The following is an 18,953-nucleotide window of genomic DNA, read 5'->3' as shown; positions in this document are numbered from 1 at the left end:
CAAGAAAACAAAGCAAGCACACAAACACAAGAATGTTGCCTTAGAGGCACAAATGAGTATGGGTCTAGATCAACCCAATCCTTGGACTTGTATATGACCCTTCCTTTAGATGTATTTTAAGGTGTATTTCCAAAGCCTGAAATCGGCTCAATTTGTACTAGGTCTTGACTAACACGAAGACATTTCAAACACTTTTTATCCCTACGGTCAAATGGCCAGTTGTGACAAATTTAACCCACATCTTGATATTTCTTCGACTTTGGTACTACATACCTTATGAATCCCACCTTGGCAGGTAAGGATGTGATATACTAAGTCTTGCACAAGCATAACAAATAGATGATCCCTATGATGGGGGAGTCACCACTTTTATCAAGTCACAAGTGACTTTTCAAAAAGCTATGTTTCTACTCAAGGAAATATGTATGGTGAGTATCTTGGGAGCAAAACCATCTATGCTCTTGCACTAAATTATATCACAAATATCCTCAATCAATAGAACAGGTGCGCTACTACTTAAAGGTGTTTAGTCATGTTCGATGTTTTTGGACATAAGTTCATTCTGCAGTGACTCACTTAAGAGCCTTGTAAGTGGTGGTGGGGCCCATTTGTCCTTTCGGCCAGTTACACTGTAGGAACAGCTATACCCAAGGCTACAGCTTTCGCTCTCACCTGATTTTTATAGCGGCTCGAAGGATTTACCGCGCGAGGTCGTTCCCAAGAGTGATGTGTCTCTTGGCAGGCCTCTCTTAAAAAGATAAAAAATTTGAGTGTTACTAACACTTTTCTCTTGCACCTAGGACCACGAAAACCAAGGGAGAGGATAGTGTGTGTTAGAAGTAGGACCACTCGACCAACCTTTTTGCACAAGTGTGCCAAGCACAAAAAAACACTTGTTCTTTTTAATCTGTCATTGCAATGTGATCTAACTATTTGGAGATGTTGCTCCGACAGTCATGGTGTTAGTTTTAACTTCAATGGCAAAATGTGTTGTAATCTAGAAATGGGAAGTCTTGGTCAACTGAACTTGAAGCACGTATGAAGAAAAATCGTTTTGCAAAAAAAGTTTTAAACAAGTTGATTGTATATTTTATGTGCACCAAAAATAGAAGTGTGGATTGTAAATTCTTTTGATGCAAGAAAAATGGAAGTGTGGATTTTAAGCACCAAATGAAGTGTGTGTCCTAACTTGCAAGAAAACAAATGTTTGCTTTGTTCAGTTTTAATGCACCAAAGAAACAAGTGACCCTAACTAGAAAGCAAGGAAAGTTTGTTTGTTCAAGTTTTAAAACACCAAAATAAATTTTGTGATTTTAAAGACTGAGTTTTTAAACCTGCACAAACAACAACCGGTTAGTAAAATCCATGTCTAAGGGGGGCTTCCACAAGCCTAAAATTTTTCATTTTTTTTCGATTACAAGGTCCTTTATACAACATTTTGTTACAATAGCGCTAGTCTGTATTTGAACAGAAGCGCTATTTAACACAAAAGCGCTAAAAGAAAAAGAAAGAGAGAGAAGGCAAATGCGCTAAAACAGGGTCAATAGCGCCAAAACAGTGTCAAAAGCACTAAAACAGTGTCAAAAGCACTAAACTTGATACAATAGCGCTATTGTAAGAACAATAGCGCTAGAACAACAAATATCAATAGCCCTAAAGCGCAACCTGTTTGACAATTTCAACATGCAAATGTGTTATTGGTTTAAAAAAATGATTTCTTGGGTGTTCGGATTCACGTCGGGTTCACCAAATGATGCTCTGCAAAATGGACAAGGTTAATCTGAGATAAATAACACACACACAAGAAACCGTTAGTGTTAATCAATCAAAAACTAATCTAAACAGGCATATCAAAAGAGATACTAAAAACATGAAAGCATATTTAACTAAAGAAGCAAATATGATGAGGCATCTCCAAATACCTCCTAACATGCTCTTAACTTCTTCTCCTTTGTTCCTCTCCTCTCTAAGTTCCAAAATAGTGTAGCTCTCAGCAGCTTTTTGCACTATGGATGCTTATGGAGAATTGAGATTTGAGTATTTTGCTTCAAATGGGAAATGAAAAACTAAAATACTAGATGCTATTAAAATGATTGATTTTAACTAAAATAATAAAGATATTAGTTCGATATGCTAAATGCTCTCTAAAATGCCTATAGGTTAAATGCATACAAGTTTTCAGGATCTGGATTATGAAGAAATGTGCTCTATTTATAGAAAAAATGGGGCAATGGATGGTTGAGATTGAGTAATCTCAACAAGGGTCGGGATTGAATGATTTCAAATCCATGTGAGGGTTTTCAACCCAATCCCATGTTGACAAGTGTCACCATGAGGAGGCTTGAGAGGAGAGATAAGGAACATTAAATGCTTGAGGGGACATGATGGTTACCCTAGTCAAAGAACTAAATGCTTTGAAGAGACACATGGGTTACATGAGGGTTAAGTTAGGGGTCAAAGTCCTTAACCATGGGTGCAAGTGGAATTAACCATTAATGGTCATGTAAGAGCCATAAGTGGTTTGGAAGACTTTAGAGGTTAATTTGTTGAACACACAAAGCATTAATTGCTTTTCAAAGACTTTGGAGTCTTTGAGAAGTGACTTCAATTTGCTTAGGAATGTGACAATATTTAGGGGATAGATTAGGTTAATTAGGAAGGGTTTAGAAGAATCTAGAAGGGGTTTAGGCATGCAAGTGGATTTTGTAGGAAAATGCAAGTGGGAGGAATTTTAGTATTTTCAATTAAAATAAAATCATTTATTTCAATTAAATGGTGTAATTTGCATTTGGGTAAATATTCAAATAAATATTAATTTATTTAAATGAGAAAAAGGAAGATAGAGCATTAAATGCTTGAAGACTTTAAGGGAAACCATTAAAGGTTTGAGAAGACTCTAGAAGGAAGCCATTAAATTTGAAGACTTTAAGGGAAACCATTAAAGTCTTAAGAAGACTTTAAGAGAAGCCATTAAGTTTGAAGACTTTAAGGGAAACCATTAAAGGTTTGAGAAGACTCTAGAAGGAAGCCATTAAGTTTGAAGACTTTAAGGGAAACCATTAAAGGTTTGAAGTGGGTGAGGATAAATAGGATTTTAAATAAATAATTTATTTAAAAAAGTTGTGCAACTTGCATTTGTAGGAAAATGCAAGTGGGTGGAGGATAAAGGTGATTTAAATAAATGTTAATTTATTTAAATGTGAGAGGTGGGATTTTGGGGGAATTTAAATAAATATTAATGTATTTAAATGTGAGAGAAAATTTAATTAAATAAATATGATTTATTTATTTAATTAATGGTCTGAATTTGGTTAAGTGAATTAAATCAAATAAATTGAATAATTTATTTAATTAATAGGAGAATAGGGTTAAGATGAATTAATTAAATATATTAATTTAATTAATTATTGATTGATGGTTAAACAATCAAATAAATACTAAATATTCATTTAATTAAGTGGACAGATTTATGTGACTACAGGTATTTAAGAAAAAATTTGGTGCAGACGATCAGTTAGAGAGGTACAAGGCTAACTTCTCTTTTGTTGCTAAGCTAACTTCTATTAGATTCCTATTATCAATTGTTGCTACTTGTGATTTTAAGAGAGAAAATTGATGTTAAAACTACTTTCTTGCATGGAGATCTTGAAAAATAGATTTCTATGTGATAGCCTGACGGTTTTTTTGAGAAAGGAAAAGTAACCTAGTTTGCAGGTTAAAACAATTATTGTATGTTTTGAAATAGCACCCAGGATGTGGTACCAAAAGTTAGAAGGTTTTGCATTAAATTTGGGTTATGTTAGAAGTGAAGAGGATCTCGTGTTTATATTAAGGTTATTGATGACCAATTATTAATTATTGTCTTGCATGTTGATGACATGTTTATTGCATCACCTAGATGCAATGAGTGCTAAGTGAACTATTCATTCTCATGAGAGATAGGTTCTTGTGAACCACTACTCATGAAACATGGGTCAATGAGTTTGACTCAAAAACTACACAGTTGAACCCTAATATCATAGTTTGACTTGCTATGGAAAATACCTCCTACTTATCAATTGATGAGTTAAAGGGGTTCTATAATGAATGGTTCATAGGGCAAAAAACTTGCCGAAGGTTTTGCAAATGGGGTTGCAAGCTAAGTGGGTTTAACTTTGGAGGGAACTTCGTGGTTAAGCGCGCTTGAGTTTGAGTAGTACTGGGATGGGTGACCTCCCGGGAAGGCCCAATGCTTCATCCATGTGAGCATCGCCTAGATGCAATGAGTGCTAAGTGGACTATTCATTCTCATGAGAGATGGGTTCTTGTGAACCACTACTCATGAAACATGGATCAATGAGTTTGACTCAAAAACTACACAGTTGAACCCTAATAGCAATCTCATAGTTTGACTTGTTGTGGAAAGTACCTCCTACTTATCAATTGATGAGTTAAAGGGGCTCTATAATGAATGGTTCATAGGGCACAACACTTGCTAAAAGTTTTGCAAATGGGGTTGCAAGCTAAGTGGGTTTAACCTTGGAGGGAATTTCGTGGTTAAGGGCACTTGAGTTGGAATAGTATTGGGATGGGTGACCTCCCAAGAAGGCGCAATGCTTCACCCCTGTGAGCATCACCTAGATGCAATGAGTGCTAAGTGGACTATTCATTCTCATGAGAGATGGGTTCTTGTGAACCACTACTCATGAAACATGGGTCAATGAGTTTAACTCAAAAACTACACAATTGAACCCTGATAGCAATATCATAGTTTGACTTGTTGTGGAAAATACCTCCTACTTATCAATTGATGAGTTAAAGGGGCTCTATAATGAATGGTTCATAGGGTACAACACTTATTGAAGGTTTTGCAAATGGGGTGGGTTTAACCTTGGAGGGAACTTCGTGGTTAAGTGCGCTTGAGTTGGAGTAGTACTAGGATGGGTGACCTCCCAGGAAGGCCCAATGCTTCACCCTTGTGAGCATCACCTAGATGCAATGAGTGCTAAGTGGACTATTCATTCTCATGAGAGTTGGGTTCTTGTGAACCATTACTCATGAAACATGGGTCAATGAGTTTGACTCAAAAACTACACAGTTGAACCCTGATAGAAATATCATAGTTTGACATGCTGTGGAAAATACCTCCTACTTATCAATGTTTATTTGTGATAGCAAGGCAATGATTAGAGAGCTCAAAACTTAGCCTTCTAGCACATTTGATATGAAGGATTTGGAGGCTACTAGATATATTCTTGGGATAGAAATCAGTAGGGATCGGATTCACAGAAAGATTTGGTTAAGTCAAAGTAAGTATGTTGACACCATTTTGTAGAAATTTAAAATGTAGGACTCTAAGCCAGTAAATATTCCATTTCCAATTGGTACTAAGTTGAGTTTAGAAATGTGTCCCAATTTGATGATGATATTGAAGGGATGTCTAATGTTCCTTATGCTAGTGTCTTTAGCAGGTACTTCAATGTATGCAATGGTTTGTACTAGACTATATATAGCCCAAGCAGTGGGAGTTCTAAGCAAACTTATGCCTAACCCAAGTAAAGAGCATTAGACTTTCGTTAAAAGGGTATTAAAATACTTGTGATGCACTTCTAATTACTATTTTGTTTATCATGGTACTAATGATGTGGACACATCATTGGACATATAGGGTGTTGTTGACGCAAATTGGGCAGGTGTCTTGAATAGTCAAAGGTCCACTAGTGGTTGTGTTTACTTTGCTTAGAGCTACAATGAATTGGATGAGTAAAAGACAACCTACAATTGCATTGTCCACCATTGAAACAAAGTATATGGCTACTACACATGCCTCTAAGGAGGTGGTTTGGTTACTGAGACTTGGCAATGGTATTGGTTTTGATTGTACGTTTGGACACCCGGGAGGCTATAGAAATACTTCCACACAATTAGCAGGAATGATGAGAATTGGATGTGATAGTTAGAGTGTCATATGTTTGTGTCATATGTTTGGCCAAAAATCCTATGTATCATGCTCATACTCAACATGTTGATGTTCAGTATCATTTTGTGTGAGAGAAGGTTGAGAGTGGACAAGTCTTGATTGATAAAGTTGAAACTTTGAATAGTGTTGCACATTCTCTTACGAAGCCAATAACCATGGATAAGTTCTCTTGGTGTTGGAAGGTCGTGGGCTTTTGTCACTATATCTGATTTATTTTATGCATCTTTATGGGGTAACAAAGGGGAGATTGTTGATAATATGTTCAACCTATGTTTATATGCTTCTAATATTCATGGTGAAAGTCAAATGTATGTTGATTTGAAAGGTCATGGTTGGATGTCAAAATGTGATGCTTCTAATAGTCATGGTTGAATGTCAAAATGTTCTTGATTGATAGATTGTTGCAAAAAAGACAGTTCAAGTATGTTTTGCCATTATTGATTTGTCTGGCTAAGTAGAATGTACCATATTCCTTTGCAGTTGAAGATACAATCATGTGGTTTGGAAGTAAGACAAAGGAGGATGTTTAGTCTATATGCCTCTAATTTTAGGACACAAAGGTCAATATAGTTATTCCCAATGCATGCAGAATTAAGACGTGTTACTAATTATCAATATAGGTCAAAGGAATGCTTTGCACTTCTCTACATTTCACATTTGGCTCTTGTAGTTTGGAGAACTTCCTCATATTGTTTGTATATTACTTCTCTTCAAGTTTCAGGTATTCAGGTGTGCCGCAAGTATGAACCTAATTGTTGTATCTCAAGCTTGTGTTGTCTGGGATGCATATGATGATTAATCTCAATATCTATTTGTTTGCACTAGCTCAATGGAATGTATTAATGTGAGAGAATGGTACAAGAATGATGGTGTATGTCACATGATGTTTTCATGATCTCTGCATTGTGGTTCCTGATCTTTCTAGAATTGTTTGGTGACTAGAATAGATGTTTGGAAGGTTAAATGGTTGTCTAGTTGACCTAGGAAAATTGCACCAATGCTTTGTGGTTTGTGCCAACATGGAGATGTGTGGTAAGGTGTTTTGGATCCAATCCATCTCTTGGCTTGGTCCGCATTTACTTTCCTTCCACCGCCAAAGTGTTTGGGGCCAACCTCCTTGGGAGGTGCATGTTTCATCTTGGCTGACTTGGAGTGTGTGCCCCATTATTTTGATGTTCTTAAAAGTATGAAGATGCGTTCTAACTTAAATTAGGTTCTGGTCATCCTTTGGATCAAACCATAATTGTTCTCTTTGCTCCGCGAATGTTTTCGGGGCCGACCTCTTTGGCCGATGCATGTTTCGTGTTCACATGCTTCAGCTTGGCCAACTTGAAAAGTTTGTTGATGCTTGCAGAAGATATAAATGGAAGATCAAATCATTGCAAAAAGTGTGGTTGGTGTGCAAAGTACAATGTGTGGTGAAGAAGAGCTTAATCTATACCAAAGGTAATGAGCCAAAAGTAATCTTCTTGAATAAAGCCTGAAAGTGTGCTAGAGGCAATGAGTCGAAAACAGTTGGTGGTGCAGAAGTGTTGCAAGGGGAATTCATCAATTATTCACACTAATTTGAGGTTGAAGCCTCCTTTTGCAAGTGTTGTGATCATCAAGGAGTAGCGAACTTCCTTTAGTTGAAGCCATAAAACTATTATTTGGAAATTTGTAGCTTCCTTGGGTTGTAGCTCTAAAACAAAGTTGTACTCTATTTATATTATTGTGAGGCTGGATTTGGACAATAGATCCAAGTAGCTTGCTCACCGTGGTTTTTTCCTTGTTAATTTTTCCACGTGAATCTGGTATCTTCATGTGCAATGGTGTTGAATGTTTTGTTCTTTTTGTTTTTCATTGCTACTAATCTACTTTAAAAAGTATTTGGTTTTTAGTAATGTGAACTTAAAAAATTAAAAATAATTTTAAATGACAATATTTTTTATTAAGATAAATTGGTTTTGAATGGACCATAAATCCTGTACAGCAACAGCAAATAAAACAGCTCAAAGCATACTCAACAATTTCATAGATGTGAGGAAAACACAACTAGAGCCAAGCAAGAACCAACACAATTGCAGCTAAGCTACCAAGCACAGAAGAGTACTCAGGGATCCTGCCTAAACAGTGCTAGACCCTACCCTATTCAATCTCGGATCCTTCAATCTGATGTACAATAGAGAGGCGTATTTAGAAAGACCTTTCTCCCCCCTTCCATAATTTTAAAGTTTCTCATTAACACCATTTTCAAAGATCTTTAAAGAGATGTATGCCAAGAATTGATATTAAAGGGCTGTTATGAATTAAAAACCTTCTATTTGAAAAATATGGCACTCAAATTGCTCAAGGGTCAAACATACGAAAGTGCTCCCCTAGTACAAGGGAGGTTATGAAATAGCAAACAGACACAGTTATTAATGTAATTGAAGATTTTGAAATGGACTGTGTTTGTAAATACATGAAAGCGTCTTTTTGACGTTTTAAAACAATCTTACTTTCGACTCTTAAAAGTGCTGTTTACAAAGAAACGAAATGAATTCATTAACCAAACAAACGTGTCTTTGTTATGATAATAATGAAATTGGATGGCAAAAAACTATTTGGTTATCTTCCACTAAAGAAATTCATTTTAAAAACTATTGCAAATTTCTACCATCATACAATCCATTGTATTGGAAAAAGTAATTGTTCCTCTGTTATAAGATCAACAACAAAGATTCCCTAGAAAACCCTGGAAAACATGTGAATTTAATAATGAACTCCATTAGTCTAATTTTACAACCCTTTCATTGTAGATCCATCCTCTTTTACATGTTTCTCATCAATCCTTCCTTGGTGCTATATGATTTCCTCCTCTAATGATCTTATATAGGTAGAAGAACGTCATTATGGCACTGCAAAGAAAAAGAAATTCTTCAATTCAATACATTTTCAGTAATAATATATATTTTAGTTGTACACGTCTTTAAAATTCAGTTTAAACAAAAAAGGATTCTCAGGTTTTGTCTTTCAGAAATACTAGAACAATTTAGGGCTGAGAGAAATTAATGATTATTATTAAGACCTGTGAATGCCACATCAACAACATATTTATTAAGATATAGCTAATAAATATCTAATGGAGAACTATTTCATGCATCATCTTATACTACAATCTTGTCATAGAAAATAGTACATGTTACTTAACTTGGCCTTGAAAATAATGTCGATTACTCTGACACTCAAACAAAACAAATCCAGACAAATATAGCATGAAATAAAAACCAGAAAAAAATGTAGGCGAGGAAAGCTATCGATATCAAAAGAACACAGACGACAAAAAAACTATGAGACAGTAAATTTATTTCCATAAATGCATACAATTATGTCACAACAGCTTTTAGGAAACACAGCATATGGACCTCAATTATAGCAAAATACTTGAGACTTTTAAAAGGATCGCAATCAGTGGTAGTGATTGCTAGTCATGTTTTAGGTATTTAAATGACAAAACACTACTTCTCAAAGGCCCAACTAGCTTTCTTAGGAGATTGCAATGAAAAAAACACACCCTTAACTGATTTATGAAAAGTTGATACATTTCAATGTCAATAAGATGTGCTTGATGAAATCAACTTAAGTCCTATATAAGTGTTGAGAAATTACAAGTCAATTAGTGAGTTATGTAGTTGAATTGTTACTGCCTCAATGTCTGTAATTTGCAACAAATCGAAAAATGTTATGGTTTCCAAAACAAACATTTTTTTACAAAATGCATGACACTCGATTCCCTAGAAAGACCCACACCCAACCCCCAGCCCTTTTTGAAAACACAACACCTGATTGCCACATGGGACCTAATGTCAACTTTTGCATCCAACAAATGGGATAGATTGTCAACACTCACGGTCTTATAAAACCTAAAATTAAATTAAAAAAATTTACAAACTTTGCCCCTACATGGTACTTCCCCTCCAGTTGAGCAGATCTAGAGTACTACATAATCCTTTCCACTGAGCAACAAAGAAAGTGAATAAATTATTCTTTATGCATTCCAACTTGTGTCTCCCTGTATTACCCAGGGATGTGTCCTCGCCCTTTTTGATGTGTCCCCGTTTCTGGGACGTTTCGGGGACAAGGGGACACATCGGGGACATCCCCTAGCCATCCCCAAAATTCAGCAGATCTCAGGAAACACCCTGGAAATGCGGGATGTCGAGGACTTTCAAAGGGGACGGCTAGCCGTCCCTGGGACAACCCGGCCAGCCAGCCCCCTTTTTCCAGCACTTGTTTAAAACAAAAAAACACTCAAATGATGAAAAAAAAAAGTTATTTTATTTCTTTTTGGTGGGCCCCCACTCCTCAAGTCACCTTAAATCGGAAAAACAGTCCCTTTTCAATGCATTTGAGTTCATTTTATGTTTGTCAAAAAAATATTGCAGCTTGCAGCAGGGTTTAGTCCAAACAACATTTAATGGTCTTTCTTTTTCTACAGTGATAACCTTGTAAATTAGTTCACTAGAAAGAAATAATCAGGCTTATTGAGAGACGCGTCTCTTGACCCCTGGGATGCATCTCCAGGACCAAGACCTGTCTCCCATCTCCAAGATGTTTTTGGAAGCATCATTTAGAGGCAAGTGCGTGGGAGAGAGTTTCCTCATGTCTCCTGTATTTCCGATTCGACAAAAGTGGAGTCTCTTACTAGAAAAAGGGTTAAAAATGTCGTCTTCTTTATTAAAACACCCAACGCAACTTAAAAATGCCTAACAAAAACCTAAAACCCATGGATATATTCTGTTGACTTAAAATGCCCAACGAAAAATTGTAAAATCTAAATCATTTTTCCCAACATGAAATTGCTGAGACTGAAAGTAAAACAGTGAGACTGGAATTGACTAGCGAGTGGATACTCGATAGTTTCGACTTCTGCAAACTGGTGAGGAATAGACTTCTGCACACCATATTATCTAGGTTTGTATGTTATTGTTTATAAATTATTATTTTTTAAATTAAAATCAAAATTTAATTACATTTGTATAAACTATAAGCTATTAAGCATACATCTGTTTATAAGGTTCACATGTTTATTAATTAAATCTGTTTATAGTTAATAGTTCATTTTAAAATTATAATTAATTAGTTTCACTTTCAATTTTCAAACTTTCCAGAAACGTTTCATTTTGAATGTATTGCAATAGTCCATAAAACAGTAAACTGTAAATTAATAAAAAATGAGATATCATAAAATCATAAATTATAAATGATAAATAAAAAGAAAATCATAAAACTATAATATTCCATAAAATTAATCATACTGTAAATTAACAAACTATCAAAAATCTATCTTGCTATAGAACCAAGTCCATATTCCATCAATTTTGAATTCACTGGGTATTACTTTCATTCCCACCAATTTGTTCTTAGCATGAAAACAAGGTTTACATTGAAAAGTAAAACAATTAGTGCAACAAAAATATGCAACCTGCTGGTAATATGTTTTGAATTTATTTATTTTTTTCGCATATTCCAGAATGTCAGGTAGAGGAAAACAAGGCTTGTACCCCTTGTGTAAGTATGTTGACCATGATCCAAGGTCAAAAGGATTGGGTGGAACAGCCACTATTAAATGTAAATTTTGTCCATTGGCATGGAGAGGTACCTACACAAGGGTGAGGGCTCATTTCCTTCACCTACTAGGAAATAGTGTTGAAGGTTGTACAAATGGGTCAGAATGATATAAGGTTGTGAGGGATCAAAAAGGGGCTGATGGGAAAGTTTATAATATGAACTCTTCTCATGCTTCAACCACAGGGGCAACTAGAGAGGCGGAGGAAGATGTGTGTTCTAGTGTTGTAGCAGCACAACAATCTCACAAGAGACCACATACTAGCAGCTTAAACCCCATCGAAAGGCTATTTGATGTGCAAAGTTGAGAAGCAGTTGATGTTGGTGTTGGAAATAAGCCACACCCGGACCGACGATGGACTGGTCCAAGAGGGGCCAGTAGCTCAGTGGTAGAGCACTCCAGCAACGTATGAAAGGTCCTAGGTTCGAGTCCTAGCTGGTCCATGTCTCAACATGGTATCAAAGCCAGGTCCAGGCTAGGAGCCCCAAGCACACAAGAGGTGTGGCTTAAGGGGGGGTGTTGGTGTTGGAAATAAGCCACAACCGGACCGACGATGGACTGGTCCAAGAGGTTCGAGTCCTAGCTGGTCCATGTCTCAACATGGTATCAAAGCCAGGTCCAGGCTAGGAGCCCCAAGCACACAAGAGGTGTGGCTTAAGGGGGGGTGTTGGTGTTGGAAATAAGCCACAACCGGACCGACGATGGACTGGTCCAAGAGGGGCCAGTAGCTCAGTGGTAGAGCACTCCAGCAACGTATGGAAGGTCCTAGGTTCGAGTCCTAGTTGGTCCATGTCTCAACAGTTGATGCAGCAATTGCATGCTTCTTTTATGCAAATGGAATACTATTTTATGCTGCTCACCTTTCTATGGAGAGATGGTCCAAGCTATCAATAATGGACCAGCTAGGTATAAACCACCTGGATTTGAAAAGCTTGATACAACTCTAATTGACAAAAAAATATATTCAATTAGAACAACAAATTGTACCAAAGAAAAGAGTGTGGTCTACAAAAGGTTGCAGTATAGTGATGGATGGGTGGACAAATGCTAGAAATTGTCCACTATTTAATGTCACGGTGACATGTAACAAAGGGCCCTATTTTTTGAAGGCAACAGACTGTTCAGAGCAAGAAAATAATGCCGATTTTCTTTATAACCAGCTATGCAACAGCATTGAGATGGGGGCATCACAAGTAGTCCAAGTTGTTACTGATGCTGCCCCTATTTGTAAAGCAGCAAGTATGATGGTGTAATGTCCCCATTTTGAGATAGGATTTAATAATAAATTAAAACATAAAATAATAAAAATATAATATAATATAATTAAAATCAAAATGTAATTAAGTTAATGAACGGTCAAAAGGCTTGGACTGAAGAGTTGTGACTCTCAAAAAATGAGATATAAGGAGAAGAGATCATTTGAAAGGGGATGAGGAGGGAAAAAAGGAATGAAGCATGGGAATCAAAGAAGGATTAATGGAGGAAGAAAGGAATGGCAAGTAGATAAGGTTGTGTCTTCATTATGTTGTCCATGCCTTAAATCCTAAATGGCATAATATGGTAGAGACCAACAGGATGGGATCCACGTGAGGATAGAGAGGTAATGAAAGAATTTGGGGCTGCAGTAAAAAAGATTTACGGTCAAGGTGAGGATTCCTCAATTATAAGGAGTCGATGGACTAAGTTTTCACGTGGGCAAGATGATTTTGCTTCAATGGGAGCTTTATATGATATGCAAGCAAAGAAAAACCCTTTAGAGTGGTGGTGGAACCATGGAGGTGAAGCCCCTGAATTGCAATCACTTGCAATCAGATTTCTCTCACAAGTAGGTAGCTCTTCATCTTGTGAGAGGAATTGGAGCACTTATTGTTTTATTCGTTCACAAAAGAGGAACCAATTAGGGTCAAAGAAAGCAAAGAACTTGGTCTACATTCATAGCTCACTTCGTCTTCTCTCTCATGTTGATCTTGGGTACATGTGTTGAACACACAATAGGATTTGGGGGGGGTTGAATCAATCCATATCTCTAACACAACTTAATTTCTGATCTATTAAACTTCAAACCACTACTAACATATTTCTTTAATGAAATCATGAAAGCACAAAACACACTCAACTTATGAACACTAGATTTACATGGAAAACCCAAGAAGGGAAAAACCACAATGAAAATCACACTTTCAATATGGAAATGAAATGATTACAATAATTAAGCCACAGACTAGGGAGCTCACTGCTCCGAACTTCATAGCCAAGGTGCAAAACCTTAGGGCAAGATACAAAGGACTTGCACAACTGAAACTCACTACTTCGGGGCAAGATACAAAGAGCTTCCAAGAGAGATACATTATCTTCCGGCAAGAATAGCTGAACTGAAAATGAATAAGATCTCTTAATCATGAAATTGACCTTGAACCTTTGTGTCAAGTGTCCAATATCATGGCAAATACATCTGACCTCAAACTCTATTACCGAACACTATCAAAGCTCTTCTCAACTGACTGTTGCACACCTTTTCCATCAAATCTGTCTACATATCATTCATATCCACATCGCATCATTTCAAACACATCCCATACATCTGTACATATCAACACACTAATTTATTGATCCTTATATACAAAGATATTCATTAAAACTCTCAACTAGGTCGGCCCAAAATAGAGTATATAAAACTACATAAACTAAACCATCCAAACCAATAAAATCCAATGCGGTCCACTGTAGGAGAAAGAGGGGACCCAAAAACAGCAACATGCATCCCTCTAAGTAGATTCCAATGAACCACATACCCTAACATATCTTCCAAAGTCGGTTCCAAATGAAACGTGTAGATAAACAATAAAACTCAGCAACCAGACAGCCCAAAAGCATCTTACAATACAAATTACCTAATGCGAATCTCCACACACCACGATGAGACCCAAAAAACTATTCCAACTCAACCTCCAATGCATATCTGAACCAAAAAAAGCATGATCCAAATAAGATAATCCATCCAGGCACACTGAGACCCAGCACAGCTTACCATACCAAGCACAAACCAACATAACTCACATGCAGAACAAAAACAACACCAAAGATTCGAATTGGAACATTGCACAAACCAAATAAGCATGTCCTCCAAACTGCAATACTTGAGTTCACATATTTATAAGCCACCAAGCAAATTTTGAACCAGTCTTGTTGACATGTTTTTTATGACTACGTCGAATACAGAATAAAGTTGTCCAAGGCTCACTTCACTCTCTCTTGATCAAAGTGCGATTGCATGCTAAGATTGCAAGAAGTTCAAACAATCGACTCCAAGGTTCCTTTATGCTACGGACGTGACTCAGTTGGCCGATGTGATTGTTGGTAATCCAAGGGGCCTTACGTTTGGATCATTCTTTCACTTCTTTGCTGTGGCGTGGAACTTCATCATCAAATATAGAAATTCTATGATGCTTTTGCTTCAAACGGACTAAAATGAACTGAAAATAAAGAGGAAAAGGGCTTAGAAGGATCTAAATCTACTCCTAAGGGCAATGATATCAACAGTTAATGCTTTGGTGGACAAATTCCAAATAAACCAAGCTCTGCTTCGCCAAGATTAACTACAACTCCGCAAGAACCGGTGCAATCTTCTGAGGATGTTGAAGGATTTTCAAATCAAGAAAGTGCATTTGAATACCCAAAACGGCGCAATCCAAACGACTATCCACAATCAAACTGAGCACAAGTTTAATGGCTCAGGCTAACTTTACATTGCAACTTACAATCAGCAAGATGCAAAAAGTATGAACCATGGAAATTCATCAGACACCCTTACATTTTCCATTGAAATCAAAGCACTTTATCTAACAACTGAGAAAATAAAATTCTACTCTAAGTGAGGAAGGTGAAACCATGCAAGTCTTGAAAAAAAATAACTTAAGTGGACACCATCAGGGAACAATGTTTCACTGTTATTATCTCAAAACTTATCACAACAATTACATACAAATCTCCCTCCTCTTTACAAATGAGGGGGTCACCCCTTTATATAGGCTTCATGCCTTGGCTACATGCAAAACCCTAATTAGGGTTTCCCCAAAAGATTCTCCACTCAAGATGCAACAAGGTGGGAATCAGCAATTAATAACCTATCATGCCCTTATACAATTAATTACATTCCTGCCAAAAATGGCGTCCATTGTGCATTAAATGCACCACTTCTTTCAAATTCGCTCAACATGCATTGAATATTCATCCATGCAAAAATCACCCCATTATGTCATAAATGCTCCATCATTTCCACATGCGACAGTTGTACGCAAAAAGAATCTGCCATAATTCAACATGCAATGACCGGGTTGCCATTTGATCAAATATTCTGGCAATGAATGCGACACCATACTGCCATGGTTCAATAGATCCTCATCATGCAAGTGGACCCCGTCGTCGTATATCCGCTCCCGCACATCTAGAATTGTTGGAGAGAAAATTTGATTTAGGAAGAATGTTCTTGAATTTTTTCGAACTTTCCTTGCTCTGGAGGAGATTTTTGATGATTTTCCACCATCTCTTGTTTTTTAGGGATCTTCCACAAAATTAGGGTTTTGGTCAAGGAGAGAGAAAATTCTCCTACGAATCCAAATCTACAAAAAAATTGAAATTTAGACAAGATTTGGTGTCTAAAAATATTCCCGAGGGGATTTCTACCTTTCATTCCTCCTTGACCCCTTCGATTTTCATGCCTTGGACAATTTTTTGAGTTTTCCCACTTAGGCGTGGAATTCATTCTGCCATGGAATTTCTTCATTCCTTTGATTTTCTTTGACAGTCGTTTCGTCATCTTTTCCTTGGCCAGGGCGTATTCTTCAATTGGAGGAGGAATTTTATCAAGTGTTCATTTTCCATGCAACCCCACTTTGGCGCCCTTCATCATCTTTAGGCGCTATTTCTTCATGAAGGAAGAATTCATCATTATTTGGCTTCTCCATGACTTCTCTTCCCTAGCGCTCTTCCATCCTGCCTAGGCGCAAATCTCCTGAAGGCAAGGATTTTTTACTTTTTTGATGCTTTCCATGGACACCCTTGTTTGGAGCATTCACCTGGCATAGGCGCAATTTCTTTATGAGGGAGGAATTCACTATTTTCCATGAATTCCATGGCTCCTTCTATTTGGCACCATGTGTACTCCTTGGGCACTATTTTTACTAAGGCAAGGAAATCTTGATTTTCCACGTTCTCCATGAACTCTTGACTTTGGCCCCCTTCCAACTCCTAGGGCGGAATTTTGACTTGATTGTGGAATTTCATGCCTTGTTCATTTTCCTTGAGGCCCTTAGTTTGGCGCCATGACTTCTCCTTGGGCGCTAATTCTTCATGAAGGAGGAATTTACAATTTTACTTGAATTCCATGGTGTGAGCATTTTGGCGCCTTCATCCTTAGTTGGGCGTTGGATTGCCTAAGGGAAGGAAATTCATCATTTCTTCCTTCCTTGATGCCAGACTCCTTCACTTGGATGTCAAATTGATTTGTTGAAGGATTTTCACGTTGCTTTCCAGACTTAGTTGATTCTTTGAGCTTTCCACTTCAGGACTTGATGCCAACACTTAGCCATTTTTTGATTGATCCTGTCTGCTTTTTGACTTTCCGGAATTGGAAATATTCATGAATGCTTGATCTTCATCGTTTGCCTGAATGGTTCTATCAAAACAAACTTTCCAAAAATAAAAAACTTTTCAAAACGTCAGTGTTAGACCCCAAGACAGGACGAAAGATGACTTACTATAAATAGAAACTTACTAAAAATAGTAGGTTTGATTTTTGGCCAAATGAAGACATTCTGGGACTCAGTAAAATCCCTAAAAAATAGGAAAGTTGCTTCGTTTTCGCTCAAATTTAACTGGGAAGTTTCTTGAGGGGTCTTGATTCCAGTGATATGTTCAATGTCTCCAAAATCCTAACAAAAGCCCCTAAAATCTAGGACTAAAGGCAGAAACCCTAAAATTGACAGAACAAGCCCTAGACTTCATCAAATTCATTCAAACGAAAAGCAGACAATCAATTCAATCCCCCAAACACCTGCAAAGCAAAGAGACTGGAGAGACTATTGCAAAAAGACCAAAAAAACAAAGCCAAAAGACCGAAGGGGCCTAAAAAGAAGGGGGTCCCCATTTGCAATGGGGCGATGTGTGAAAAGGTCACAAGTCTGACAGACACTCTCACTGTCAGAAAACAACAACTAATCTCATCATTTGAGCAACCAGAGGACCTACAAACCTAATAGTACACTATTCACTAAACATTGACATTATATTTTAGTATGCACACCATACTCTTCACAATCTAGATCAAAACATTCTTTCGTTGGGGCATAGAATACTCTTTCCTACATATAGAAACTTCTGCTACACTGATTTTCCGAAACTCCTCGTGTAAGCACAAGACCTTCACTAGGTAATAGAAAATATCTAAACACTCAATACCATTGAACATCTGCTACAATTTATTGTAACATCAATGACAGCACAACTTCAACTAAGATACCAATCAAACGAAACAGCAACACCAAGCAGCACATATCGATATCATACATCTCTGAGCATCTGCCACAACAAACTTCAATTGAGGTACCAATCAAACTCAACAACAACACCAATTTCTGACACCCTTAATCAATAGTACAAAATAGAGAAACCTTCATATACTTACATGACAACATTTGAACAACTCACCTATCACTAACTGCAGTTTGCACAGCACAAGACTATATCTGGACCAGACCACATTCGGACCAACAAGTTTGACATCAATGACAACATACAAGACTATATCCAGACCAGACCACATCTAGACCATCAAGTTTGACATCAATGACAACATAACTCAAATTTCCAACATGGAGAGTCCTTCAGCAAAATGGGTCCAAATTGCACCTGATGGAGAAGTTGTAGCCACGGGGGATGAAGCGGTTGAACCAAATGGCCTTAATGAATTGCCCCCAATTGTACTACCATCAAAGGAACCTGAGTTAAAGAGTGGTGAGTATTTGGTGTCCGTCCTAGTTGAGGACCTTGATATTCATATGGATGATCCAAACGTAGCAGGGTAGATGATTGATTTCTGATTTTTGTTTTTCATTTGAGTATCAACATCAAACTATCAATATTTTTGGATTTCAATATGTAATGATAATCTAATATGAAATATGTATGTAGTGTGAGTTTTAAACTCTTTGACACAATTACATTTGACATTTGTGTATATAGACTTGAAAGTTAATGTTAATTTGTTAAAACTCTACCACTTGTTCTTGTTTCCAATGTTCTATGTAATGATATTTCTGAGAATTATTAAATTATATTTTTTTTAAATTGCTGTCTCCAAGTACCCCCCGTCTCCCGGTAACCTTGGAAATAATCCATATTCATGGC

The 18,953-nt window shown here is 37.0% G+C and overlaps 1 protein-coding gene across 1 annotated transcript in view; it reads right to left on the bottom strand.

Annotated features, from left to right (window-relative positions):
- Nucleotides 1–8,530: 8,530 nt before the first annotated feature.
- LOC131043548 (protein FATTY ACID EXPORT 5) overlaps nucleotides 8,531–18,953 on the bottom strand; it is a 54,855-nt gene continuing 44,432 nt past the window's right edge. Inside the window, exon 3 of the mRNA XM_057976764.2 lies at nucleotides 8,531–8,838. Coding sequence (XP_057832747.1) covers nucleotides 8,766–8,838 — 73 coding nt within the window. The 3' untranslated portion in view covers nucleotides 8,531–8,765. The remainder of the gene's footprint in view (nucleotides 8,839–18,953) is intronic.

This window comes from Cryptomeria japonica, chromosome 2 (assembly GCF_030272615.1).
Source record: "Cryptomeria japonica chromosome 2, Sugi_1.0, whole genome shotgun sequence".
Taxonomy (NCBI): domain Eukaryota; kingdom Viridiplantae; phylum Streptophyta; class Pinopsida; order Cupressales; family Cupressaceae; genus Cryptomeria; species Cryptomeria japonica.
This window is presented reverse-complemented; position numbering and strand designations above follow the sequence as displayed.